Here is a 27,165-nt window from a genome sequence, read left to right as displayed (position 1 = left end):
CTCTCCTGCTTCCCTTTATGTGCCCTTATTGATATCAGCTCCCCTCTAACCACCGCCTTCAACGCCTCCCCGACCACTCCCACCTGGACCTCCCCATTATCATTGAGTTCCAAGTACTTTTCAATGCACCCCCTCACCCTTAGACACACACCCTCATCTGCCATTAGTCCCATGTCCATTCTCCAGGGTGGGCGCCCTCCTGTTTCCTCCCCTATCTCCAAGTCCACCCAGTGTGGAGCGTGATCCGAAATGGCTATAGCCGTATACTCCGTTCCCCTCACCTTCGGGATCAATGCCCTACCCAGCACAAAAAAGTCTATTCGCGAGTAGACTTTATGGACATAGGAGAAAAACGAGAACTCCTTACTCCTAGGTCTGCTAAATCTCCACGGGTCTACACCTCCCATCTGCTCCATAAAATCTTTAAGCACCTTGGCTGCTGCCGGCCTCCTTCCAGTCCTGGACTTCGACCTATCCAGCCCTGGTTCCAACACCGTATTAAAATCTCCCCCCATTATCAGCTTTCCCATCTCTAGGTCCGGAATGCGTCCTAGCATCCGCCTCATAAAATTGGCATCATCCCAGTTCGGGGCATATACGTTTACCAAAACCACCGTCTCCCCCTGTAGTTTGCCACTCACCATCACGTATCTGCCCCCGTTATCCGCCACTATAGTCTTTGCCTCGAACATTACCCGCTTCCCCACTAATATAGCCACCCTCCTGTTTTTCGCATCTAGCCCCGAATGGAACACCTGCCCCACCCATCCTTTGCGTAGCCTAACCTGGTCTATCAGTTTCAGGTGCGTTTCCTGTAACATAACCACATCTGCCTTAAGTTTCTTAAGGTGTGCGAGTACCCGTGCCCTCTTTATCGGCCCGTTCAGCCCTCTCACGTTCCACGTGATCAGCCGAGTTGGGGGGCTTCCTACCCCCCCCCCCCTTGTCGATTAGCCATCACCTTTTTCCAGCTCCTCACCCAGTTCCCACGCAGCTGTATCTCCCCCAGGCGGTGCCCCCCCGCCCATCCTCTCCCATACCAGCTCCCCCCTCTCCCCAGCAGCAGCAACCCAGTAATTCCCCCCTCCCACCCCCCCCGCTAGATCCCCCGCTAGCGTAATTACTCCCCCCATGTTGCTCCCAGAAGTCAGCAAACTCTGGCTGACCTCGGCTTCCCCCCGTGACCTCAGCTCGCACCGTGCGACGCCCCCTCCTTCCTGCTTCTCTATTCCCGCCATGATTATCATAGCGCGGGAACCAAGCCCGCGCTTCTCCCTTGGCCCCGCCCCCAATGGCCAATGCCCCATCTCCTCCACCTCCCCTCCTCCCCCCATCACCACCTGTGGGAGAGAGAAAAGTTACCACATCGCAGGATTAGTACATAAAACCCCTCTTTGCCCCCCACATTCGCCCCACCACTTTGTTCGAACGTTCTTTTTAATAACCCGCTCATTCCAGTTTTTCTTCCACAATAAAAGTCCACGCTTCATCCGCCGTCTCAAAGTAGTGGTGCCTCCCTCGATATGTGACCCACAGTCTTGCCGGTTGCAGCATTCAAAATTTTATCTTCTTTTTATGAAGCACCGCCTTGGCCCGATTAAAGCTCGCCCTCCTTCTCGCCACCTCCGCATTCCAGTCTTGATAAACGCGGATCACCGCGTTCTCCCATTTACTGCTCCGAGTTTTCTTCGCCCATCTAAGGACCATTTCTCTATCCTTAAAACGGAGGAATCTCACCACTATGGCTCTGGGAATTTCTCCTGCTCTCGGTCCTCGCGCCATCACTCGGTATGCTCCCTCCACCTCCAACGGACCCGCCGGGGCCTCCGCTCCCATTAACGAGTGCAGCATCGTGCTCACATATGCCCCGACGTCCGCTCCCTCCACACCTTCAGGAAGACCAAGAATCCTCAGGTTGTTCCTCCTTGCGTTGTTTTCCAGTGCCTCCAACCTTTCCACACATCGTTTCTGATGTGCCTCCTGCGTCTCCGTCTTCACCACCAGGCCCTGTATATCGTCCTCATTCTCGGCTGCCTTTGCCTTCACGACCCGAAGCTCCCGCTCCTGGGTCTTTTGTTCCTCCTTTAGCCCTTCGATCGCCTGTAGTATCGGGGCCAACAGCTCTTTCTTCATTTCCTTTTTGATCTCTTCCACACAGCATTTCAAGAACTCTTGTTGTTCAGGGCCCCATGTTAAACTGCCACCTTCCGACACCATCTTGGTTTTTGCTTGCCTTCCTTGCCGCTGTTCTAAAGGATCCACTGCAATCTGGCCACTCTCTCCTCCTTTTTCCATCCGTATCCAGGGGGGATTCCCTTCTGGTTTACCGCACAGTGTTTTTAGCCGTCAAAATTGCCGTTGGGGCTCCTATCAAGAGCCCAAAAGTCCGTTTCACAGGGACCTGCCGAAACGTGCGACTCAGCTGGTCATCGCCGCACCCGGAAGTCCGTTTTAACAGTTATTTAAGCACAGCCGAAAGCCGCCCGTCGAGGGAACAAAAACTTCATATCCTCCACTCATGCGTGGACCCTGCCGTGTACACGCTCATAGAGGACGAACCAGACTTTGACACAACTATGGACTTACTAAAAGGACATTTCATCCAGCCGGTGAACCAGGTCCACGCACGGCACTTGCTGGCCATGAGACAGCAATTCCCCGGTGAGTCCTTAGATGAATTCTACCAGACCCTCCTTGTTCTGGGGAGGTACTGCGCCTGTCCACAAGTTTCTGCGGCAGAGCACACCGAACTTTTAATTCGAGATGCTTTCGTGGCGGGTATTCAATCTACCCAGATCCGCCAGAGACTCTTGGAGAAGGAAACTTTAAGCCTCGCTGAGGCGCGGGCCCTCACCTCCTCTCTCGATATCGCAAACCGCAACGCCCGCCTCACCTCCGCAGACTCTGCGCCCCCCCCCCCCCCAGGCCTGCACCGCAGGGCGCCCCGATAAACCCACGGGGCACCGCTGCTATTTTTGTGGCCAGGCCAAGCACCCCCACCAGCGCTGCCCGGCCCGTGCTGCAACCTGTAAAGGCTGCGGCAAAAAGGGCCATTACGCGACTGTTTGCAAGTCCAAGGCGGTCGCTGCGGTCTCGAGCAGCGACCGCGGGTTTCCCTCCCCCCGCACTCCTCACACACCCCGAGCTGCCCACGGACCTCGCTGCCCCCACACCCCACTGCCACGAGTGACCATCGGGCACCGCCATTTTGGGCCCCCGACACCACGTGCGATCCCAGGGCGCCGCCATTTTGTTCACCCCCCTACCATGTGCGGCCGACGGGCGCCGCCATCTTGGATCAGCACCGAAGACCCCGCAAATGACCACTCGCTGCTCGGAGTTCCTGCCTCGACTCGCCTCAGTAACGTTGGATCAGTCACAGCCGCGCAAGCTTTCCACGGCGACCACGAAGATTTTCCTCAACGGTCACGAAACGAGCTGCCTGTTAGACTCCGGGACCACGGAAAGTTTCACCCATCCCGCCACGGTAAGATGCTGCGCACTTCCCGTTCATCCGGTTAGACAAAGAATCGCCTGGCCTCCGGTTCGCACTCGGTCCAGATCACAGGGTACTGCATAGCGGACCTCACGGTCCAGGGGAGGCTGTTTAAAAATTATAAGCTCTTCGTCCTTCCCCATCTCTGTGCGGCAGCACTCCTGGGGTTAGATTTACAGTGCAACCTCCAGAGCTTAACTTTCAAATTCGGCGGCCCTATGCCCCACCTTACTGACTGCAGCCTTGGGTCCTTCAAGGCGATCCCCCATCCTTGTTTGCAAACCTCACCCCGGATTGCAAACCAGTCGCCACCAGGAGCAGACGGTACAGTGCCCAGGACCGGATCTTCATCAGGTCCGAAGTCCAAAGGCTCCTGAAGGAGGGGGTTATCGAGGCTAGCAACAGCCCCTGGCGAGCACAAGTGCTCGTGGTTAAGACCGGGGAGAAAAATCGGATGGTCATAGACTACAGTCAGACCATCAACCGATTTACGCAGCTGGATGCGTATCCTCTCCCACGTACCTCTGACCTGGTTAACAGGATCGCGCAGTATAAGGTTTTGTCCACGATGGACCTTAGGTCCGCCTACCACCAGCTGCCCATCCGCACGAGTGACCGAAAGTGCGTTCGAAGCGGATGGGCGACTCTACCACTTTTTAAGGGTTCCTTTCAGTGTCACGAATGGGGTCTCGGTCTACCAAAAGGAGATGGACCGAATGGTCGACCAACACGGTTTACGGGCAACCTTCCCGTATCTCGATAATGTCACCATCTGCGCCCACGACCAGCAGGACCATGACGCCAACCTCCACAAATTCCTTCGTACCGCATAAATCCTTAACCTGACCTACAATAAGGATAAGTGCGTGTTTAGCATTGACCGTCTAGCCATCCTCGGCTACGTAGTGCGTAACGGAGTGATAGGCCCCGACCCCGAACGCATGCGCCCCCTGATGGAGCTCCCCCTCCCCCACTCCCCCAAAGCCCTCAAGCGCTGTTTGGGCTTCTTTTCGTATTACGCGCAATGGGTCCCAAATTACGCAGACAAAGCCCGTCCCCTCATCCAATCAGCCACGTTCCCTCTGTCGATGGAGGCGCTATTGACGAGCCTCCCTTTTCAGGTCGAGAGCGACGCGTCAGATGTTGCTCTGGCGGCCACCCTCAACCAAGCGGGCAGACCCGTGGCCTTCTTCTCCCGGACCCTCCACGCTTCCGAAATCCGACATTTCTCGGTCGAGAAGGAAGCACAGGCCATAGTTGAAGCTGTGCGACATTGGAGGCACTATCTGGCCGGCAGGAGGTTTACCCTCCGCACAGACCAACGATCAGTAGTTTTCATGTTCGATTATGCACAGAGGGGCAAGGTAAAGAACGATAAAATCTTGCGGTGGAGGATTGAGTTGTCCGTGTACAACTAAGACATCTTGTATCATATCGTCCCGGGAAGCTGAACGAGTCCTGCTGGACCTTTGCCAACGCACAAGTGGACCGCCTCAGAACACTCCACGCAGACCTCTGCCACCTGGGGGTCACCCGCTTTTTCCATTTCATAAAGACCCGCAACCTGCCCTACTCCATCGAGGAGGTCAGAACAGTCACTAGGGACTGCCACATCTGCGCGGAGTGCAAGCCGCACTTCTACCGCTCTGAACGAGCGCACCTGATAAAGGCTTCAAGGGTCCCCTCTCCTCCAGCAACCGCAACACGTACTTCCTCAACGTGATTGATGAGTACTCCCGCTTCCCGTTCACCATCCCCTGCCCCGACATGACCACAACTACCATCATCAAAACCCTGCATACCATCTTCTCCCTGTTCGGTTACCCCGCATACATTCATAGCAATCGGGGGTCCTCCTTTATGAGCGATGAGCTGCGTCAATCCCTGCTCAGCAGGGGCATCACCTCCAGCAGGACGACCAGTTACAACCCCCGGGGTAACGGGCAGGTCGAGAGGGAGAACGGTACGGTCTGGAAGACCGTCCTGCTGGCCTTACGGTCCAGAAATCTCCCAGTCTCCCACTGGCAGGAGGTCCTCCCAGACGCCCTCCACTCCATCCGGTCACTTCTCTGTACCGCCACTAACCAAATGCCTCACGAACGTCTTCTTGTTTTTCCCAGGAGGTCTTCCTCAGGGACCCCGCTCCCGACCTGGCTGGCTACCCCCGGGCCCATTCTGCTCCGGAAACACGTGCGGGTGCACAAGTCGGACCCGTTGGTCGAAAGAGTCCAGCTACTCCACGCGAACCTGCAGTACACGCATGTGGAGTATCCCGATGGCCGACAGGACACGGTCTCCCTCCGGGACCTGGCGCCCGCTGGATTAAGGCCACACACCCCAGCACCAGCCCCCCCTCCCCCTTGACACCCACTGCCCCCAGCAATGACGCACCCACAGCTCAGCGGACAGGGACCCCCTCCCCTAGCCTGGCCCCCGCTAGCTCCAACTAGGGGTACGGACACAGAAACAAGATCATCGCTCCCAGAGTCACGGACGACCACCGCTCCGACGTCACCTACCGCACCGACGTCACCGGCACCACTACACAGGTCAAGCAGGACATCACGGGTGCCCACTCGACTGATTGAATCGATGTGACCTACGGGTGGACTTCTGGCTGCGGATGGACTCTTGTGATTTTTTTGTTCTTTAACTGTTCACCCATTTTTTTCCCCCTGATTATTGCACACTGTACATCGTTATTGTTCTGTTCTCCTCTAGAATAGTGGTTATGGGTCAGTGGGCAGCCATCGATGCAACGGCACGGTGTAAACATCTCTAGTCATACTACCAGCCTCACGTACTCACGGGACACCCCCCCCCCCCCCACGAGACACCCCCCCACCCACGGGACACCACCCACGGGACACCCCCCCACTCTCCCCTCCCCCCCCCCCCCCCCGGCTTTCTTTTCAACAAGGGGTGAATGTGGTGGTATGACTGGGGTTATTACGGTACCTTCAGAGGTGAGCTGCCATTGGTGCAGAGGACTCGCTGCCCATTGGCCCAGGTCAGTCATGTGCCTCTCAGGATATAAGAACCCGTGTTCCCGGCAGTTGGCCATTCTTCTGTACATCTGCTGTCGGGCACACATCTTGTGTATTAAAGTCTTTTGTTTGGATCGCATCTTCGCCTCGTGTCCAATTGATGGTGCATCACACGTAAAGGTAAATGTAAAGTCACCATAGTCTCAGATGGTTGCTTTCCTCTTTGAGTGCTGACTGGTGGTGGTTTAACCTGAGGATCACCACACCTCAGGTGAGATGCTGGGTTGAGAAAGTGGGGCCTTCATTGCCATGTACAACTAGCATGGCTCACATTGTTCATTGGCTGCTCCCAAGATCCAGGGACCCAAGATCATGAGCGGCTCGGATCGCTTAAATGCAGTTTGTATCTCTTAGATAGTGGGAGGTGTACTGTGGCAGAAGAAGTGGCGAGAGTTGTTTGTGAAGTCAATCTGAGCTGTGATACCTTCAGCAATCTGAACATGCTGGAGGGTGAGCACCAAGGTTTTCTGACAATGGTCTGGAGATCTTGTTGCAAGGGGTGCAAAGCAGACCATTTTGTATCTTCAGAAGGCAGTGGGAAGAAGTAGCATTAAAGGGAGTGTAGCTCCAAAAATAGAGTAGGAAGATATTTAATGACTTCATGCAAACTGTGAAGTTGAGTGAGTTCATCTTCTAATGGCAGATACCCCAACTACACCATCACAGCCCAGCACCTACCTATCAATTTTGTCTATCAATCATTACCTAATCCTTCAAGTCATACGGTTTAACTTACCCTCACACACATAGCACTCTTTATAAACTTCACAGCCACTGGGAGCTACTCAACCGTGACAGCCACATCACCTCAAACACATTGCAGTATATTTACTGGCACACTTTCTTCTTTTTTGCCATAGAAGGTGGCACACAGATGGCAACAGGAACGAACTGGAGGAGGACAAGCACGCCTGCATATTTTAACCCTCATGAGGAGACAGGGCGAGCCATCAGGGTATTGCTGAGGCCACGGTCACTGGGACTGAGTCAGTGAGATGAAGAAGTCACTGACTAGAATACCTGGTTATATTGTCCTTTTCCTCTCATCCCACTTCCCACTTATCCCACAATCTCTTCCGAGTGAGAAGCTGCAGAAGGTTCAAATGTGCACTTCTTATTTTCCCTTCTCCCCATGCCACAATCCAACCCTTATCCAATTTTGCTGGTGGTAGCCAATTAACAGGCAGCCACGGGGACTGCCATCCGATTCAGGATGGGGATCTGCATCCCAGAGGTGTTGAACCAATCTGAGCACCAGCAGCTCCACAGTCTTGGCAGTTAGAGGTGGACACCGCTAAGTTTGCAGCAAGAAGAAGAGGGCAACCCAATGTCTAGTCTCCCTCATAAAGATGGGAAATCCATTTGTGCAATCTGGGCTATGCAGGAAAGTCGTGACTGGTGGGAGAGTTGAGGCAGTGAGCAGTCATTTTGCAGTGGCAGTCACTGGGCAGCTATTGGGAGTCAATAGAAATTGCCCCCCTGAACCACTTCATGAACCCACTGGGAGACTAATGGGTTGTTTTACCACATGGGGGAGAGCCCTCCTGATGTGGATAAAATGCCTGTACAGATAGGAATTGGCCCTTAATTCATCCCTTAATTGGTAACCTGGTGGGCTCTATGTGTTGAGGATCCCACTGCTGGTAAAGTTCATGGTGGTGATAAGACAATGGCCTCCCCTCCTGATACTGCCTCCTGGCCATATTACTAGCTCTCTCACATCCCAGTCCATCACAATACGGGTGGGAAAGTAAAATCCCTCACTCTATTTTATACCCAACCCATATTTTAAAGAATAGAATATAGAGATGGTAGCTACACATGATGCGACATTGGGTGAAAGTGCACAGGAGACAAGGCAAGGGGTAAGGTTAGTACATCTCATCTGAGGACAAGGTTATGCCAGATGAGGGAATGGACCAGGTTACAAATGAAGGCTAATAAGTGCATATAGTTAAATACTTGGAGCACTGGAAAGCTGACTAAAAATTCTGTCGTTAATGTCAAAGAGCAGGGAGGTATTTGAACCAACTTGGCACAAGGCTTTGTGCAGAGTTTGAAGCCCATCCTTACTAACGTGGAACAGTGGACAATTGTGGAGTCCCACATGATGTAGCATCAATTGGCCAATGCCTCGGAACCCACTGAAGCGCAAGCAACTTCAATCAAAGGTCTTCATGCTGAGCGGGAGCTCCAACACCAGCCTGCTTTTTGAAACAAGTGAGAGAGTGGAATGGCTTTTATTTATAAAAATGGGAGAGATCACACGAGGATTATGCGAGGCAATGTGCATGCAGTCTATGGCACCCTGTGCCATGAGGAAACCTGCATTTCATGCAAGCCTTTGTGCTTATTCTGCCTGCCTGTCTCTGGTAAGAGCGACTGAGACAAATGGGTTGGATTCTCCAATTCTGGGGCTATGGCCCCACACCGGCATGGGAACAGTGGCATTTTACGCCAGAAAAACTGGCGCCATTCAATCAGGTCATAGCTGATAGCTTCCTTGTCACAAATCCACCTCCCCACCTGTTCCCCATTGATGCGCAATCAATTACTCTCAAGACAAGGTGAGGCATAACTAATATGCTTTAATCTGCTTCGATACAGAAAGTGAAGGCTGCTGGGATGGCATCGGTTCTTATACTCTGCCTCTCAGGGCGGAGCTATGTACATCAGCCAATGGTAGACTCCTGGGTCTAACCAATGGTCATCCACCTCTCAGGTACCACAATACCTGGTATTAACACATTCACCCCCTGTTAAAAAAGAGCCTGGTGGGGTGATGGCCAGCGTTAATAGTCGCCTTTCGCATGGTATGATAGGTATGGAGGTACCGTGATGTTGAGGGTCATAAGAAGGTGTTCATAGTGCAGCAATCAGTCGATCGTGTGGCCTGGTCGTCCTTCTGGAACGTCTGGGCTTCAGTGGTGATTCTGATGGGGGGCCTGGCGGTTGCGACTCCGGGAACGTGATGGCATCCTCCCAGGCAGCTTTGTCACCCCTAGGTGGCGCTGTTGGGGCAAAAGGTGGACAGGGGGGGAAGGCGCCTGTAGGGGGCGTCGGTGTGTGTTCGGGCCTAGGCAGGAGCGGCGGGAGTACTGACCCCCCTGGTATTACCACACCCATCCCTTTAATCTGTTTTTTAAATCAAAAATATATCTATCTCCTTCTTGAAACCATTTAATGAATCAAATTCAACCATACTATTGAGCAGTGAGTTCCACAAATTCACCACCCTCTGCGAGAAGTAGTTCCTCCTCATTTCAGTTCTCGATCTACCGCCTCTCAAACTATATCTGTGACCTCTCATTCTAGATTTCCCGACAAGGGGGAACATTTGGTCTATGTTTACTTTATCAATCCCTTTTAGTATTTTATGTACCTCGATCCCTTCTTGTTCTTCTACACTCCAGCGAGGATAAGCCCAAACTGTTTAACCTTTCCTCATCCGTCAACACTTTCATCCCCGGAATCAATCTGGTGAACCTACCTTGCCATCGCATCATTCCTCAAATAAGGAGACCAAAACCGGACACAATACTCCAGATGTGGTCTCACCAACACCCTGTACAATTACAACAACACTTCTCTACTTTTATTCTCCAGTCCTTTTTTAGGGATTCTATGGTGGGTCGCGGGCAGGTATCAGGAAGGTCATGGGGCCATGCGCCGCATTGTTCCTGATCGCAGATCCATGAGCCGTGGCATTCCCGATTGCGCAAAGGATTGCCCAATGGCACGACCGGCTTATAAAAATGCAGGACGCGACCGGCTTTCAGAATGCTGGCTGTTCCGCACATGCGTCCCCTTCAGCAGAGCGCAGGCCCGGAGCCTAACGAGGTAGAAGAAATCCTCCTCCTGACGTCAGCGCACATCTTTTTAAAATTGCTGGGGCCTTCCTGCCTGGAGCGGCAGCAGAGAGCAGGTCACATACGCTGAAGTCATGTGCTCTGAGCTTGAGAGAGATTCCTCCATTTTGCAGCTGCCAGCAGTGCCTGTGTGAACTCCAGGGCCTTTAGTGAACAACCCATGAAGAAGAAGCTGAAAGCAAGAACAAAGCAGCTTAAAGGTGATTACTTGAGGTGTGGGTTTATTAATTGTGCCACTGCAAATCTGGATTCAAAGTTCATGTTTGTAGAGAATCGCTGGCAAATGGAAGTTTAAAAGCCTCAAAACTTCAAAGACAGTTGAAGTCTAAATATGGCGAGTTCGAGGGCAAACCTCTTGATTTTTTTCAACGGATGCAGTGAGATCTTAACTCATCAGCTGAAGTCATTATCAGAAATGTAACATTGAATAACAAAGTGGAGTTTTCACATTCTTCCCGTGTCTGCGTGGGTTTCCTCCGGGTGCTCTGGTTTCCTCTCACAGTCCAAAGATGCGCAGGTTAGGTGGACTGACCATGCTGAATTGCCCCTAGGTGGGGTTACGGGGATAGAGTGCTGGATTGTGCCAAGGTAGGGTGCTCTTTCAAAGGGTCAGTGCAGAATCATTGGGCCGAATAGCCTCCTTCTGCATTGATGTTCTATGATTCTATTAAATGAGATCGTGAGGATCAAGCAGGCTCACCTGTCACATTAAAATTAAGTGAAAATGGTGGGTTGCGATGGTCGGCCTGTGCAGGTCGTGAAGGTTGGCCGGTGTGGGTTGTGAAGGCTGGCCAGTTTTTAAAAATGGGTCCCCGGTAAAAAAGTTTTAAAAACACTGTTCTATGGTACCACTTGGTGCAATGTTCAAATTTTAGCCAAGTATAGGAAAGGTTCTGTGCTGTGCAGACACGGAGAGAATGCGCAAGCTCCACACAGACAGTCACCCAAGATTGGAACTTGGGTCCCTGGTGCTGTGAGGCAGCTGTGCTGTCTGGTTTCCTCCCACAGTCCAAAGATGTGCAGGTTAGGTGGATTGACGATGCTAAATTACCCCTTAGTGTCCAAAGATGTGCCGGTTAGGTGGAGTTATGGAGTTAGTGGGCCTTGGTAGGGTGCTCTTTTGCATGGTAGGTTGAGACTCGATGGCAGAATGACCTCTTTCTGCACTGTAGGGATTCTATGGATTCTATTCTACAGACAATTAGTTCTGCATCCCAGGGTTTTGTGCCGGCTTCTGTGGCCAGGGGGGCTTGATTGTGCATTTTCTGTTATCATATCTGGGTGCCATATATAAAGGTAGACAACATTACCAAGAAAGAAGATGAACCACTTTACAAAAAAATGGATCTCCAGGAACACACTGAGGTTGAAAGATGGACATCCTCAACAATACGGAAGTTGGAGGATCCACCTCATTGTTGCTCCCTCACCCACTGCTGTGGTGTTCCAGCGTCACTGGTGGCCTCCATTCCAAACTCCGGAGGCAACTCCAGACATCGTTTAGGTACATCCCGACTTCTGCACGCCACATTTTTCTAGACATGTTCTGGATCCACGTATTTACCCTCTGGGATTGTGGCGAATATGGCATGGGGGAAAGTATTCTGGTCGGGCCTTCAGCTGCATCCCATTTAGCAGGATACAAATCAGTTTGATATTGGCTACCAGTGCGTTTCCTGATCCATCATGGTGGGCACCATCAGTAGATCCGGCTGAAAATTCACAATGGTGTAAAACCAATTTTGGGATATTGAACACGCCAGTGTGATTGTGAGAGAATTCTGCCCCTAAACGCCCCATTACACGAAGGTATAAATCGCACCCAGGGCTTCTCCTGAGCTCTACCTTCCTCCACGCACAGTACCTGCACCCTTTCGCCACTTTCTCATATTCCCAGGGCTTCTCAGACACCCATCTACCCAGAGCCTGCTAACAGCAGCATCTTCTCTGTATCCAGTCTCTTCCCCTGCTGAAGAACACTCAAATAAATTGATAAATTAATTTAGTTCTAACTCCCAAAACAAAACAACTCTCTGAACTGCCCACCTTTGAAAGCAGTGTAGACACCTCAGGCTGGATTTGCCTGCCCCACCCGCCAGAAGAACGCCACGGGCGAGCCGCCTACAGTGGAGAACTTCATTGACCTTGGGCGCGATTCTCCAGTCGCCAAGCGGATGTGGCTGGAGAACCCCGCCCCTCATCTCCAGCTAAGTAAGCCCACCTGCTGTTTTATGATTTTTACCTTCCTAGCCCTTAAGTCAACACGACCCCAATCTTTTAAGCATAATAAACTCCAAGCTACTTGTGTTGAATTTATCCTATTTTGTACAGTTAACTTTTAATCTGCCCAGAACCAAACATTACCTCTAAAATATTAATATGATCCATGAACTAAATATTCATCATGTTGTATAATGGCAAGAGCAACCAGAAGAAATACTAATCCATAACGAGTTCATGATCCCTGTGAATAGCAACGGTGGAGATTGCTTCATTCTATTTAACATTAAGTTCAGCTGGGGGCATTAATGACAGGTGCTGTGTTTTTCCAGCTCCCCAAGACTGGTTTTCTGGTGGTCGAGGCAGGTCACCTTCGGCCGCCGATGGGTTTTTCTGGTCCCACAGAAATCAATGACCATTTGCGTTGCTCGCCGTCCATGCCACAGGGAGCCTGTTGCAGGAGGGGGGGTGGGGGTCACCTTCAGCGGGACCGGAGGATCCCACTGCCGGGAAGGGCTGGAAAATCCCACTCTGGGCTTTGGCTGGGGTGTGAACTTGGAAAATGGCAGTGCTACATTCAATGAGCATTGCACACTGATTCATGATCTAATCTGCCTGCTGATGACTGTTGGTGTCCATGCACAAATTCCATTATCAAGATGACATCCTGTGCACTTCATGACAGACGTGTACACATAGGTACCTCTGACCCCATTTTTGAGTATGAAGTGATGAAGTAACGGCTAAAGAGACACAGAAAGAGGTCAATTTAATCACCATAACCTTTAAGCAGTGCCATTAGTGTTGAACCATTGAATTGCTTTTATAATTTCAAACTTATAACTGAAGAAATGTATTTTCTTCAAAATTGCATATTTACCTTCTTTTTCTCTCCTCTCTCTAATGTTTTCTTTCCCCTTCCTCTCAGGAAGATTTTGTAGTGACCCTACTATTTATTCATACCAACCTGAAGAAATCTTGCTTTTGAAAGTGGCTTCAAAGGTTTATTGCAGCTTTTTGGATTGAAAAAAAAACGACATATGGCCCTGACATTCCAACAAAATGATACATTTCCTGAAATTCTGCCAATTTACAGCTTTCTTGCCCAATTTGGGAGCTTGGGTGAAGTGTGGTGTACTACACTTTTATGTATGATTTATTCCTTCATCGATCTTAAGGTTCAGTTTGGTGTTACACTCTCATCCAAGTTGGTGATTACATAATATTTTATGTTGGCGACTGAGGCTTTACCATGCTTGGTTAATGGTGCATACTGGCACCTAGTAGTGACTTGTGAAGAATGGGGAGTGGGAAATGAAGGGCGCATGTTTTTTATGACTAATTTTAGACATTTACAGTGATGCTTTTTCCATAACTCAGCTTCTGAACTTATTCCCCCATTGCAGGGAGATTGTTTATGTTCACCTGAGTAGGCAGGTAGAGCCTTAGTTCAGTGTCTCACTCAAAAGATGGCAACAGCCTAGATTAAGCGTTCAAGGACTGAGTTTTACAGCCCTATTGTGGTAGGGGCTGGGCCTGAAAATGTGACGAGCCGACCAAACATCCATTGACTTTTGCGGGGCGGACGATCCCGCCAGTGGGAGGGGCTGTAAAATTCCGTCCCAAGTCTCTGGAGTGGGGTTGACTCAGAATCAGGGTGCTGCAACTAAGCTCAAGCTAAGTGGGGTAGCACCTGCAGAGGGTGACTCACATTAAAACTAAAGGTTTGCAAAGAGAATATGGGCAGGATTCTCCGGGCACGTCCGCCCGGAGACCGGAAAATCCCGCCGGAGGTCAATGGAGTTCTCCATTGTCCACCTCCCACCTGTGGCGTTCTTGTGGCAGGTGGGGCGGAAGAATCCAGCTATGTCAGTATCTGCTGCCCTTGTCCTCTGGTTGGTAGCAGTTGTGGGTTTGGAAGCTGCTGCCTGAGATGCCTCGGTGAGCTCCTGACAGTAGATGGCTACTGTAACTTTAAGTCTTGTGTGATGGAGAATTAGTTGTATTCCTTACTATATTTGATAAGGACACGGGGAGTCCACATGGAGTAAAATAAGAAACAAAGTTTTATTTACTCAAATGATATGTGCACTACCGATAGGTCCCTACCAAGTCCCTGCTAAGGTCGGTGCCTTCTCTGAATGCTCTCATATTTTTGTTTCAGTGTACTGAGATTGACTTTATGAAGTAAATTCTTCAAAATGGATTTTTAGAAGTAGATCGTCTCTATTGGATGCTAATCGTGCGGTTTGTTGTATTTGCCCATATCTGATTTGGAACCTGGAGTTTGTTGATTATCATTATATCGAGTTAAGAGAGCAGCTTATTTTCAGTTGAAGAGAACTGTATTCTAACCCTTTATATGTGGAGAAGAATACCTGTTTAGATAATAGAGAACAATCTTTGTCTGCGCTTTGCATGGCAAATTTATGATTGTTTTCTCCATTAAAAGCTGGAGCACGGAAAAACACTTACTGTACCTTTCAGATTTGCATGAATGAGCATTTGCTGTGGGGAAATTATTCCTTTGCAAACACTCAGTTACTTTGTCATAAAACTGTAGGCTGACTTATAATAATGCAATACTATCCCAATACTGGGGTTTTGCACCTCACATTACTTGCAGCTCTTTTAGTCTAACAAAGGTCCACTTTAGCACTAACTGGCATGGCAAGTATAAGTATACACTTTGAAAATGGCATATGGGAAACTCACAGTATTCCACCATTCATTTTGGGATGGATTTTTGAGGTTTGCCCAAAATGTTTAAGTAAGTAATAGATGCATTGTTGTCTACAAGGTTTCTGTATTCTTACCGCTAATTCAGTAATCACAAATGTGATTTATCAATTTGTCTTGGTCTTTTAGACCTTAGCATGTTTAAAAGTGACAAATCCCTTCATTGTTAACCTTTTTTTTAACTTCTATTAACAGGGGAAGTATGTGAACCCAACCCATGTGAGAATGGAGGTACCTGCATGACAGGGTTGGCAGATGGACCTTTCTCATGTGATTGTCCCGAAGGATTCACAGATCCCAACTGTTCTAGTATTTTGGAGGTTGGTAAGTGTAAGCACAGACCATGGCAATGCCTCTTTCTTTCATGTCAATTTTCTTTGAGGAAGTAGTGCTCGCAGAATGTTGACCTTTGTCATGTGACTGTCTGAATAATGTTACTTGTGCACCATTCGTACTTGTTGCCTTGCCCCGTGTTGTCTGTATTTCATAGTACTTGTGGTTGTTGATATTTACGCTATTTACAGAATTGTCACGCAAGAGTAACTGCTGAAATCCTCTAACTGGAGGATTTTGCTATGTACGCATAATTTTAAGATAATCATGTTTAGTGGTAATGTAATCTTTATCAAGATCATCTTTTTTCAAAATTAATTAAGTCTGACCATGTTCTGTTTAGAACGAAATAAGTTTTACATGAATATTACTGTTATTGTAACTTTCGCAATCTATATATCAACTTATCTAAATTGTAAAAGTAAAATTTGCAAGAACTTCATTGCAATTTCATAAATCAAATTAAGATACTGCACAAATGGGTGGTATTGAGATGCATCTTATCACCCAGTAACCATAGCATTGATCATAACTAGAGAGTTCAGTCAGAATAATTATGCTCTCCATATTCACTGCTATATCATCTAAATTATCTAAAGCTATGGATATATGATAATAACTTTGTAAATAGTAGAATTTGTTTCCTTTGAAAAATCAAGGCAGGAGAATTTTATTTTAAGATAACCTAAACAGTCATCCATATTTATCATATTTTTCTTCCAGAGACATACTCTTCCTCTGAGCTATGCAGCATGTAGGCGTAAATGCACAGATTTGCCTTTTGTTGAAATTTTTCATATTACCAAGCATCTCTGTGGTTCTACTTGGCTTACAACTGAAATTATTGGGGCTTTTAGAAACAATCAAGTCAAATAGACTCCATATAACAGTTTGACATTCAGATATAACCCAGATAATTCAGCACTAGACCTCATTACAGCCATGGTAGAAACATGGATACCAGCTAAATTCTCGTGGCATGACTTATTTTGACGTTCAACTGAGCACGACACCGGGACTCCAGGAAAATTGGAATCAACATGGATCAGGAGGCAGCCCTCCAGTGCTGCAGTTAGACCCAACACAAAGAAAGATGGTTGTGATGGCCATCAAGTAAGCATCTCAGCCCAAAGACATTGCAGGAATTCTTCAGGCTAGTGTCATTGGCCCAACCATTTTTAGCTGCTTCATCAGTGGGCCTACCATTTTCAGGGCAGAAATGAGGCTGCTTTCTGATAATTGCTGCTGATGGCAGCACAGTGGCACAGTGGTTAGCACTGCTACCTCACAGCTCCAGGGTTCCGGGTTCAACTCCGGCCTCGGCTGACTGTCTGTATGGAGTTTGCATTTTCTCCCCCTGTCTGTCTGGGTTTCCTCCGGATGCTCTGGTTCCTCCCGAAGTCTAAAGATGTGGAGGTTAGGTAGATTGGCCATGCTAAATTGCCCTTAGTGTCCAAAAGGTTAGGTGGGGTTACTGCATTATGGGGATAGAGTGGAGGCGTGGGCTTAAGTAGGTGTTCTTTCCAAGGGCCGATGCAGACTCAATTGCCTCCTTCTGCACTGTAGGGATTTTATGATTACATAGTGCTAGCTCAATTTGTTGCATGCAATGAGACCTGGGCAACATTCAGGCCTGGGCTGATAAGTGGCAAGCAACATTCAAGCACTTAAAAATACCGTGCCAGGCAATGGCCATAATAGGAGAGAATTCTGCGGCGGGGAGTACCCGGGTTCGAATCCCGGCCCTGGTCACTGTCCATGTGGAGTTTGCACATTCTCCCCATGTCTGCGTGGGTTTCACCCCCACAACCCAAAGATGTGCAGGCTACGTGGATTGGCCACACTAAACTGCCCCTTATTTAAAAAATATATAATTGAGTACTCTAAATTTATTTAAAAGATAATAGGAGAGAATCCAACCTCCTACTCCTTCAATGATGTTACTGTCACCAATTCCCGACCATTTAACGTCCTGAGCGTCACTAATAACCTGAATATCAGCTGGACCAGCCAGACAAATGAGATGGCAACTAGAGCAAGTCAGGGACTAGATTGTGATTGACTTGCCTTCTGATTCCTCAGCCTCTCTGCCACTTGCAAAGCACAAGTCAAACGTGTGATTGAATACACACCTCTTGCATGGATGGGTACAGCTACAAAACCACTGCAGAGACCCAGCAGAACATTGTTATGAGTAAACTACTCGGTTGGCAGTTCATCCACTCGTCTAAAAATCTACCTCTTCCTTTTGGCATATTCTGGCCGCTGTGTACATTATCTACAGGATGTACTGCAGAAGCTCGCAAATTAGACTGCAGCTGTACCTCCCAAACCCAAAACCTTCACCACCTGGAAGAACAGTAGGTAAATAGGAATACAACCATCCTAACGTGGACATATACCACTGCCATTTCTTCAACGCCACTGGAGTCCCTGAACAACATTTTGGGAACGTTGTTGCCACATAGATTGCAGTGGTTCAAAAAGAGAGCTCATCACCACCACCTTCTCAGAAAAACTGTGAAAGACAGTAAATCTTGAGCTTGCCTTCGATGCCTACATCCTTAGAATGAATGTTTGAAAAATTGAACTTGAAAGAATCTCTGGCTTTGAATGATATTTACAGAAAAAAAGACTTGCACGCATTTAGCTTTCCGTTAAATCCTTTTGTTGGGGATATCTGAGAGACAAAGCACAAAAGTGCAGATTGATTTTTTAAAAGTCATTTCTCATCTGTCTTTGTTCCAGCTTCAGTGACAAAATATAAATGGACATTGCCTGATCGACAATTCGGATTCGGATTTCTTAAAAAACTTGCTGAGATATTCATAGAATTTACAGTGCAGAAGGAGGCCATTCAGCCCATCAAGTCTGCACCGGCCCTTGGAAAGAGCACCCCACTTAAGCCCCACGCCTCCACCCTCTCCCCGCCTAACCTTTTTTTGGACACTAAGGGCAATTTAGAATGGCCAATCCACCTAACCTGCACATCCTTGGGACTGTGGGAGGAAACCGGAGCACCCGGAGGAAACCCACGCACACACGGGGAGAACGAGCAGACTCCACACAGACAGTGACCCAAGCCAGGAATCGAACCTGGGACCCTGGAGCTGTGAAGCAACTGTGCTAACCACTATGCTACCGTGCTGCTCAGTGTATATGGTCAGTAGTTTGGTGGAATGAATGTCACTTTGAAAATTATATTCATAGGGCAATATTATTTTTAATAATCCTTTTGAATTGTTATTGTAAGAAATGCTGCTCAGTATTTGGGTTTGAACATGATCAACATATGAATTTTGTAAATTGATGAAACCACCTGCTCCCACAGAATCTGACTTGAGGCATATTTGCAACCATTTAATCTGGTTGCTGCAGAAAATATTCGAACTTAATGTCTTAGTTGAGTTAAAGTTTTAATTCAATATTGGAATGCACATAAAGGGTTTTCCGGTGATAAAAACGTATGAAGTAAGCTCTGACTTACAAGTGCTTTGTTGGAACAAATAGGTAAAGAGAGTATGGGAGAGAAGGCAATTCATCTTAATTGTAGAAATTTCAATTACCATCAGTATATTTTTGCTTGAATCTTTTTCTGGAACTATCACTTTAGTATCAATGCCTTTCCTACTCAGTTTCCATCATTTATTGTTCACAAGCCAAAAGGAAGGGATTTACTTTGTTCTCGGACACCTGCCAGTGTTGTTGTGTAACTGGCTGCGAAAGATTCTGCAGAGTGACTGCCAACCCTCTATTTAGTCACACTCATCTTTCTTTCTAAAAATAAATAGAGTTATTTTAATAAAGTTAGCAATTGTCATGATTGATAGCATGGTGGTAATTAACTGGGTGAGTAATTCAGAGGCCCGGACTAATGCTCCGGTGACACGCATTCAAATTTCACCAAAGTGGCTGAGGAATTTAAATTTGTAGCCACCTGGGTTGGCCACTTCCCGACTTAAAATGGAGAACCGCAAAGGCTGAAGGGAAATTCAGCCAACACAGGCAAAGACTAGCAAGTGCAGAAATCATGTGTATTGAAACCTGTAAGAAAACAGACAACACTGAAACCAGCAGCCATCTGCATACTAATGAGCAATTCCAAGGCACAATTGCAACAGTTAAGGTGAATAAAGCCAAGCCAGACTACTTGGCGCCAGCAGGAGCCAAGACAAAGGAAGGCCAACGGACACTTAGGGACCGCCCAGTGATCAGGGAACAACTCCAGTATTGGAGAAATCGATCCTAGTGATCGGAACACAGTCCAATCACTTGGAACCAGGTACGGGGTCCGCCCCGAAGGGCGGGAAGCCCCTTGGGACTATAAAGTAAAGCCCCCAAGTTCAAATCGTCCTTCTTTGGTAGGGTCACTCAGCAACTTGAATCAACCCGTGAGAGTGACCTGTCTCAGCTGCCGCCAACCAAGTAAGTCTCCAGTCAATGCTTGCTACGAGATAGGCGCTCTTCGCTACCGGTCCATACCAGCTTTTGAATCCTGCAGACTCAGGACCTGAACGAAAGGCCATTTGTTCCCCTGACCTGGTGGGTCAGTCCGAAGCTAAGTATAGGCCTTTTAGTGATAGGAATAGCCTAGAAAGTAGAGTTTATGCATGAGTAGTGATTTACTGTGTATAATAAATGTGTTTTGATTTGAATCTTACTAATTGGTGTGTTGAGTTATTGATCGTTACTTGAACTTGAACCTCGTGGCGGTATAATAAAGATACCTGGCGACTCTAGAGCAAAGGTTAAACAAACAGAGCACATTACGAATTAAAAGCCAACCAAAAGTTAGCAACAATTCAAACAATCAATAGACCTGGAATAGAAAGCCAGACTCAATCATAGAGTCATAGGCATGATTTAATAGAAAAGTTTATAAGTGAGGAAGCGAGAAGGAACTGGCGCGAGCTTCTCGAAACAGCCCGGCGAGACCGCCACCGCTATAAAAAGTTATTTGGTCCACTTAATGAGGCCCCACGGGCTTCAAGCCACAAATGATGGTCATGACGGCTGATTCGCAGTCTGATGCTGAGCACCTGGAGCGAAGTTGCCCGGAGCTGATGCAGACACCAGGATGCAGCCGTGAGATTCAGAGAGAGATGTCAGCGGCATTCCAGCAGGTCCATAGATGATTGGAGGAGTCCCAGAGGCTACGGACACAGGAGATGGCTGGCCCCTGAGTCCCCAGAGGACGCCCGCCAGGTCATTGAAGGCCACGGAATGTGGTAAGCTGCATGCTGCCTCCACCTCTGATGTGCATCCTGAGGATGCACCTAGATGCAGTGGTAGAGCACGGAAGGTTGAGAATCACAGCGGGGGCATTGGAGGTAGAGGGGGACGTTTGGGTGCATTGTGAGGACGGAAGGGTTGTGAGGAGGGTCTGGGAGGGGTGGAAAGAGTGGAGTAGCACCATCTGGGGATTGGGGCAGTTGAGGCCACATGTAAATTATTAAAAATCGTTGACCTCGACTAATATGACACCTCTGGCACTTTCTTCCGCAATCCGGGCAGTGCACCAATCCAATGCCCCATCTGCCTGGACATGGAGTTCCTGGATGCCTCTCCCACAACAGCCCCCAGCACCCACCCTCTGCCTCTCTCCTCCCCCCCCCCCCCCCACCCACCCACCCCACCACCTGACCCCACTACCTGCCCCAGGTATCTGTCATGCATACTCCTTGGGAAGCGTGCACACATGTCCATGATCTTCATGTTGTGGTGCACATGAGCTGGATGTTGAGGGAATGGAACCCCTTCCTGTTGAGGTAGGACACTCCCAGATGGCCCAGTGACCTAATGCATGCACTTGTGCGCTGTAGCTTGTGAGATGCCGCACAAGTCCCTACTGGAGCCCTGGAATGAGCCTGAGGCATAGAAGTTCAGAGCTGTGGTGATGCTGATGGCCACCGGGAGCGGGTGTCCTCCTCCTCCATGTGGGGCCAGGTCTGCGAGGACATGGCACAGCTGCCCTTGTTGAGGCAGTGTCTCCTGTGACTCACGCTGTCCGTCATTAGAGGCTGGTTTAGCACAGTGGGTTGAACAGCTGACTTGTAAAGCAGAACAACGCCAGCAGCGCAGGTTCAATTCCCGTACCAGCCTCCCCGAACAGGTGCCGGAATGGGGCGACTAGGGGCTTTTCACAGTAACTTCATTTGAAGCCCACTTGTGACAATAAGCGATTTTCATTTCATTTCATTTCATTTGTTTGAAAGACCAGCGACGCCTGGAAACCTTGGGCCATCGCTGGTCTTCCCCTCGGGGTCCCTCCCTGTCCTGTTAGGCAGCCGGGTCCTCAACGGGTGGGGCAGGATGCTGCACGTGGACAGCTACCTTGAGCATCTGTCGACACTGCTGCCACCTTCTCCACAGTCTGGCTGCCTGGCCTGGCAGCATCACCATCAGGGCAGTTTCTGCGGGGTCCAAGATATCGTTCATGCTGTTTAATATAAGGAATTGGGAGAGGATGTAAGACTTAGAACCAGCGGTGTCTTCCACTATGGAACCCTCCAGTCCCTCCATTGCCCCCCACACCCCCATCCAGCCCATCTACCTATGCAAGGAGCCCTGCTCACTGGACCCCAGAAACCCGCACGTAACTTTATCTGCACCTAGCGCTGGTCGCCTCCCCGGTACATACACCTACCCTCTGATTGCGGAAATATCCTCACTGCTGGGGTCCAGGCTCTGAGTGTTCAGATCCTAGGTGTTGCCTCCCGCAGTGTTCAGGCTCACTCCGACCAAGGTTGGCCCCTGGTTGTTCTCCCACCCCCCTCCGAGCACCGGGCTAGCAACTTCATTTCCCCCAGATTCTTTGCCTGTGAGCTAAGATGGCACCTCACCTCCCTGGGTCCCCGCAGCAGCCCTTCAACCAGCTTCATGTTTTTAAAAAGGAGTACTAATCGGCGCCAGCATGACCACTTGCGGGGGAGGCCACAGTTCATGGAGGGCTGCTAGATAGGGGGTCGCTCCCATTAATTGTGTGGAGATTGGGCCTAAGTGGTGATTATTGGTTTCTCACCACACTATTGCGGGATCCTGATTTCGCCAATGGGAGCGGGCCAGTTAGACCACAAACAGATCAGCACCCGTTGTGGTTCTCGATTTTGACCTGTGCCGTGATTTAATGGCCTTGTCACGCTGTCACTCCCCAGTGACAAAAATAATTCTGGGCGTGATCTACCGGCCACGCTGCGCCCGAAAGGCAGCGTAGCATGGTACAACGTGGCTGGTAAATGACAGGGGACCCCACTCCATGGATCTACCCAGTTCACCACGCTTCTCGATAGCGTGAGCTGTCGCGATGGAAGCCCTCCCATTGAGGACAGGATCACCTTTTGTCAAATATGCATAATAGAGTGAGACAGCTAGTCTGACTCTAACACGCAGTTCCCTGAGGTAACCAAGGTGTTGTGATTTATCCCCTTCGCCTTGGAGACCTCAGGCAAGCACCATTCAGTCGTGGTCTCCACAAACAGGGACCAAACAGAACGGCACTTGTGCGGGTCTTCCAGGGGATTGGAGGCCCCCAGGTGCATGCCCTTTGGGCAGTATGGTACCCTAGCACTGCTGGTGTCACCTGGCACCCTGGCAGTGCAACCTCGGTGCCAGCCTGGCACTGCCAAGGTGCCCATGTGGCACTGCTAGCTGGCAGGGGCACTGCCAGGCTGACACTGTCAAGCTGGCATTTGTTGCGCGGTGGTGATCCTGAGTGGTCCTGCATGGGTGTGGGGGAGATGAGGGGGGGGGGGGGGGGCTCTGTCAACGAGTTCCCCACCGCTATGTAACCACACTTAGTCACTTTTTTGGGCCCTGGGGAATTGGTTTTTCTCTGGTCAAGCCCACACCTACGGGGTGTTATGTAACCAAATGGGAACTATGTCCCATATGCCGGGGGTTTGCCGGCACTCAGCGCCGAGAAACACAACGCTACCAACCGTGACTCCGGTTTGTTAGGGGGCCTTAATGGGACGCCCGGCCGAGAGCACATTTAGTCCTGTTTCCTGCACTGAGGAACCCCTCTCGCCAAAACTCCTCAGTGCAGGGAGAGATCAAGATTCCATTTTTAAATGGCATCCCAATCTCTCAATCCCCTGACGCAACCTCTGAATGGCCCCCAAACCCAATTCATAATAAGGGGGTTAATACTCAAAACAACCTTGGAAGGAACAAAGGCAGTGAAACATCATCAAGAAAAAGTATAATACATTAAACGAAAAGCAAAGCACTGAAGATGCTGGAACACCAAAACGGAAACAGAAAATGTTGGAAAAACTCCGAACGTCTAGCAGCATCTGTGGAGTGAGAAAAAGAGTAAATGCCGCGACTCTTCCTCAGATCTTGTCAACATGCCCTCAGGAGCAGAATTTCTGACCCCTACAGGGGCCCAGCATGGCACTGGAGTGACCCACGCCGCTCCAGCTGCTGATCCCCGGTGTCAAACGGGCACCATGGGCCTGTGCATGCGCAGTGTGACCGGCGCGATTGCGCGCATACGCAGTGGCTCCCATCTCCACGCCGGCCCCGACGCAACATGGCGTACGGCTACAGGGGCCGGCGCGGAACAAAAGAGGCCACCAGCCTGAGAGGCCGGCCTGCCGATCGGTGGGCCCCGATCGCAGGCCAGGCCACACGGAGGCCCCCCCAGGGTTTCAGACCCCCCTCCCCCCCCCCCCCCCACCAGTCCGCCCCCAGATGCATCCACACCAAGGTCCCGCTGGGTAAGAGCAGGTGTGAACGGCGCCGGCGGGACTCGGCTTTTTTAGCGTGGCCGCTCGGCCCATCCTGGGCCGAGAATTGCAGGGGGGGCCCTGTAGAGCCCGGAGAATCGGCAGACCAGCGTCGGGGCGCGACCGGGTCCCGGGGTGAGAGAATCCCGCCCGGAGTTTCAGGCTTTGGACTAAATGACAATTAAGGAACGGTGATATAGTTTCAAGTTAGGATGATGCAGGGCTTTGTGGGGTGGGGGGGATGGGGGTGGGGGGACGGAATGACACTCGTAGAAGGCTCCTAGGGGATCGGAGGCTCCCGGTGCATATCCTCTGGGCAACATGGCCCCTGGTGCATGTCCTCTGGGCAATGTGGCACCCTGGTACTGAAAGCCTGGCACCTTGGCATTGCAAACCTGGCACGCTAGCAGTGCCATCTGAGTGCCAGCCTGGCACTGCCCAGGTGCCATTGCCAGCTAGCAAGGCCAAAGTGCCAAGCTGGGGAGTTTGTGGGCCCTCTTACAGTGAATTGTAGGGGGGGAGGGGGGGCGGGGGGCGGCTGTCAGGGGTCGGGTTGGGAGATTGAGAGATCAGGATGCCAACTGAGGTATTCCAGTGAGCACAGTTCCTCAGTGCAGAAAATAGGGCTAAGTGCAGCTTCAACCATTTGTTCCCCGCTGAAGCCCAGTGTCCAACCAGTGGGGTATTTCTCGGCACTGGGAGCGCTGGGAAACATGGCTAAATGCGCTCGCTGTGGCACTGTGTTCCCATTTTGTTAGATCGGGCCCAATAATACTTTAGTGGAGGAGCGCTAATGATAGTAACATTAATAAAATAGAAGAAAGTTGCAGTTTGCACTGTGATGGTAAACTCTGTTTTAAATATTGCCTGGTGCAGCTCCTGAGCTCAGAAGCCACATTCTGGCATGGCACGCTCGGCCACAAATGCTGCAGATGAAGAGAGTGGGCTGAGATGGTACAGGTTCCTCGGCCTCTGTTCCCTCTGGGCCCCCTTAACGGCCAGCTGAGCTTTTGGCTTCTGCTCACCTCTTCCAGTTTCTTCCAAATAGTCAGCCTCCAGAGGTCACAGCTGTCAGCAACTATCTCCCAGTTGTCAGGTGCCAATATCCACCATCTTGAAATCTCATTTGGAGCTGTCCTTTGTCAGTATGATTCCCCAAAGCTCATTGCCAGGTGACGATTTCACCATTCAGAAAGCCTTTGGGTATACGGCCATCATCCTTCTGGTGAATATGGCTGAACCAATGCAAATGTCATTGGAGTAGCAATGAGTGTACACAGATAGAATTAGCATGCGCCTGGATCTCTGAGTTAATGACCTTGTCCTGCCAAGAGATGCCAAGAATATGTTTGAGACAGTGAAGGTTGAAACTGTTCAACCTTTAACCTGCCTGGCGTAAGTTGTCCAAGTCTCACCTTTGTAGAGAGTGCGCTGAGGATACAGGCTTTGTAGGCTCACAGTAAGGTGTTCTCAGTCAGATTGCTGTTATTCCACATTCTCTTACTCAGAATGCCATGTGGGTGTTGATTTCAACATCAATCAACAGATTGCTGGTAGATCATGGAGCATAATATGTGAAGCCAATAACAACCTCCAGCTTTAAATTATTAATGCAGATAGATGGCGGTATGGCAACATCCTGGACAATGACATGTTTCTTCTTGATACTGATGGTCAGACCAAACTCTTTACTGCTGCCATTCGCTCCTGCAGGTGTTCCTCAGTATGGAATGTTAGTGCGGCATAGTCAGTGTAGAGCAAATCTCTGATGAAGACTCGATGTACCTTTGTTTTGGGGCTCAGGCAAACAAGGTTGAACAGCTTTTCATCAGCTCTGGTATATAAGTAACACCCTTTGTAGATGACCTGAAGGCATACACCAGTAGCAAAGAGAAGAATGTGCCAAAAAAACACAACCTTGTTTGACCCCATTGCGGATCTCAGAGAGGTTTGATAATTCCCCATCATAGCCAACCTTACTTATCATGTTGTCGTGGAAAGAGGAGATTACATTGAGCAACTTTGTCAGGCAGCTAATTTTATCCAACAGCTTAAATAGACACCTGCTCACTTGGTTGAATATCTTGGTAAGATCATTGAAGACCATGGCCTTCACTTCCACCCTATCCCCGTAACCCAATAACCCCTCCTAACCTTTTTTACACTAAGGGCAATTAAGCATGGCCAATCCACCTAACCTGCACGTCTTTGGGAGGAAACCTGGGCACCCGGAGGAAACCCACGCAGGCACGGGGAGAACGTGCAGACTTCGCACAGACAGTGACCCAGCGGGGAATCGAACCTGGGACCCTGGAGCTGTGAAGCCTCAGTACTATCCACTTGTGTTACCGTGTTGCCCCTAGAGGTGATAAATTGGGGGGGGGGGGGGGGGGGGGATGCTCGGCAGACAGGCATACAGAGGGGAATGTTCAAGGATGAAATGGAGATATTAGAATAGTGAAAGTGACCTTGCAGATGAAACAATAAGGGTGAAGAGCAGGGAATGTAGAAACAGCCTGGAAGGGAGGGAGATGTTCGGGGGCCATTGATAATCAGATGTTAGAGAAAGGACAAGAGATAAAAGAAGATATTTGATTGGTAGAGAGAATGTAAAGGGGGCTAGGGGACAATTAACATGTTATGGAGCTGTAGGCAGATGTTGGGGATGTGGATGAGGGCGAATGAGTAGGTTGGGGGAGAAGAGGTATATTGAGATAATGGTGCTATTAAAG

At 49.7% G+C, this 27,165-nt stretch overlaps 1 protein-coding gene across 4 annotated transcripts in view; it reads left to right on the top strand.

Moving 5' to 3' along the window:
• The window catches only part of LOC140429355 (EGF-like repeat and discoidin I-like domain-containing protein 3), a 387,531-nt gene that overhangs the window by 88,867 nt on the left and 271,499 nt on the right, over positions 1-27,165 (top strand). For all 4 annotated transcript variants that reach the window (XM_072516224.1, XM_072516223.1, XM_072516222.1 and 1 more), the window contains exon 2: positions 15,567-15,695. In XM_072516224.1, coding sequence (XP_072372325.1) covers positions 15,567-15,695 — 129 coding nt within the window. The remainder of the gene's footprint in view (positions 1-15,566; positions 15,696-27,165) is intronic.

Source organism: Scyliorhinus torazame, chromosome 9 (genome assembly GCF_047496885.1).
Source record: "Scyliorhinus torazame isolate Kashiwa2021f chromosome 9, sScyTor2.1, whole genome shotgun sequence".
Classification (NCBI taxonomy): domain Eukaryota; kingdom Metazoa; phylum Chordata; class Chondrichthyes; order Carcharhiniformes; family Scyliorhinidae; genus Scyliorhinus; species Scyliorhinus torazame.
This window is presented reverse-complemented; position numbering and strand designations above follow the sequence as displayed.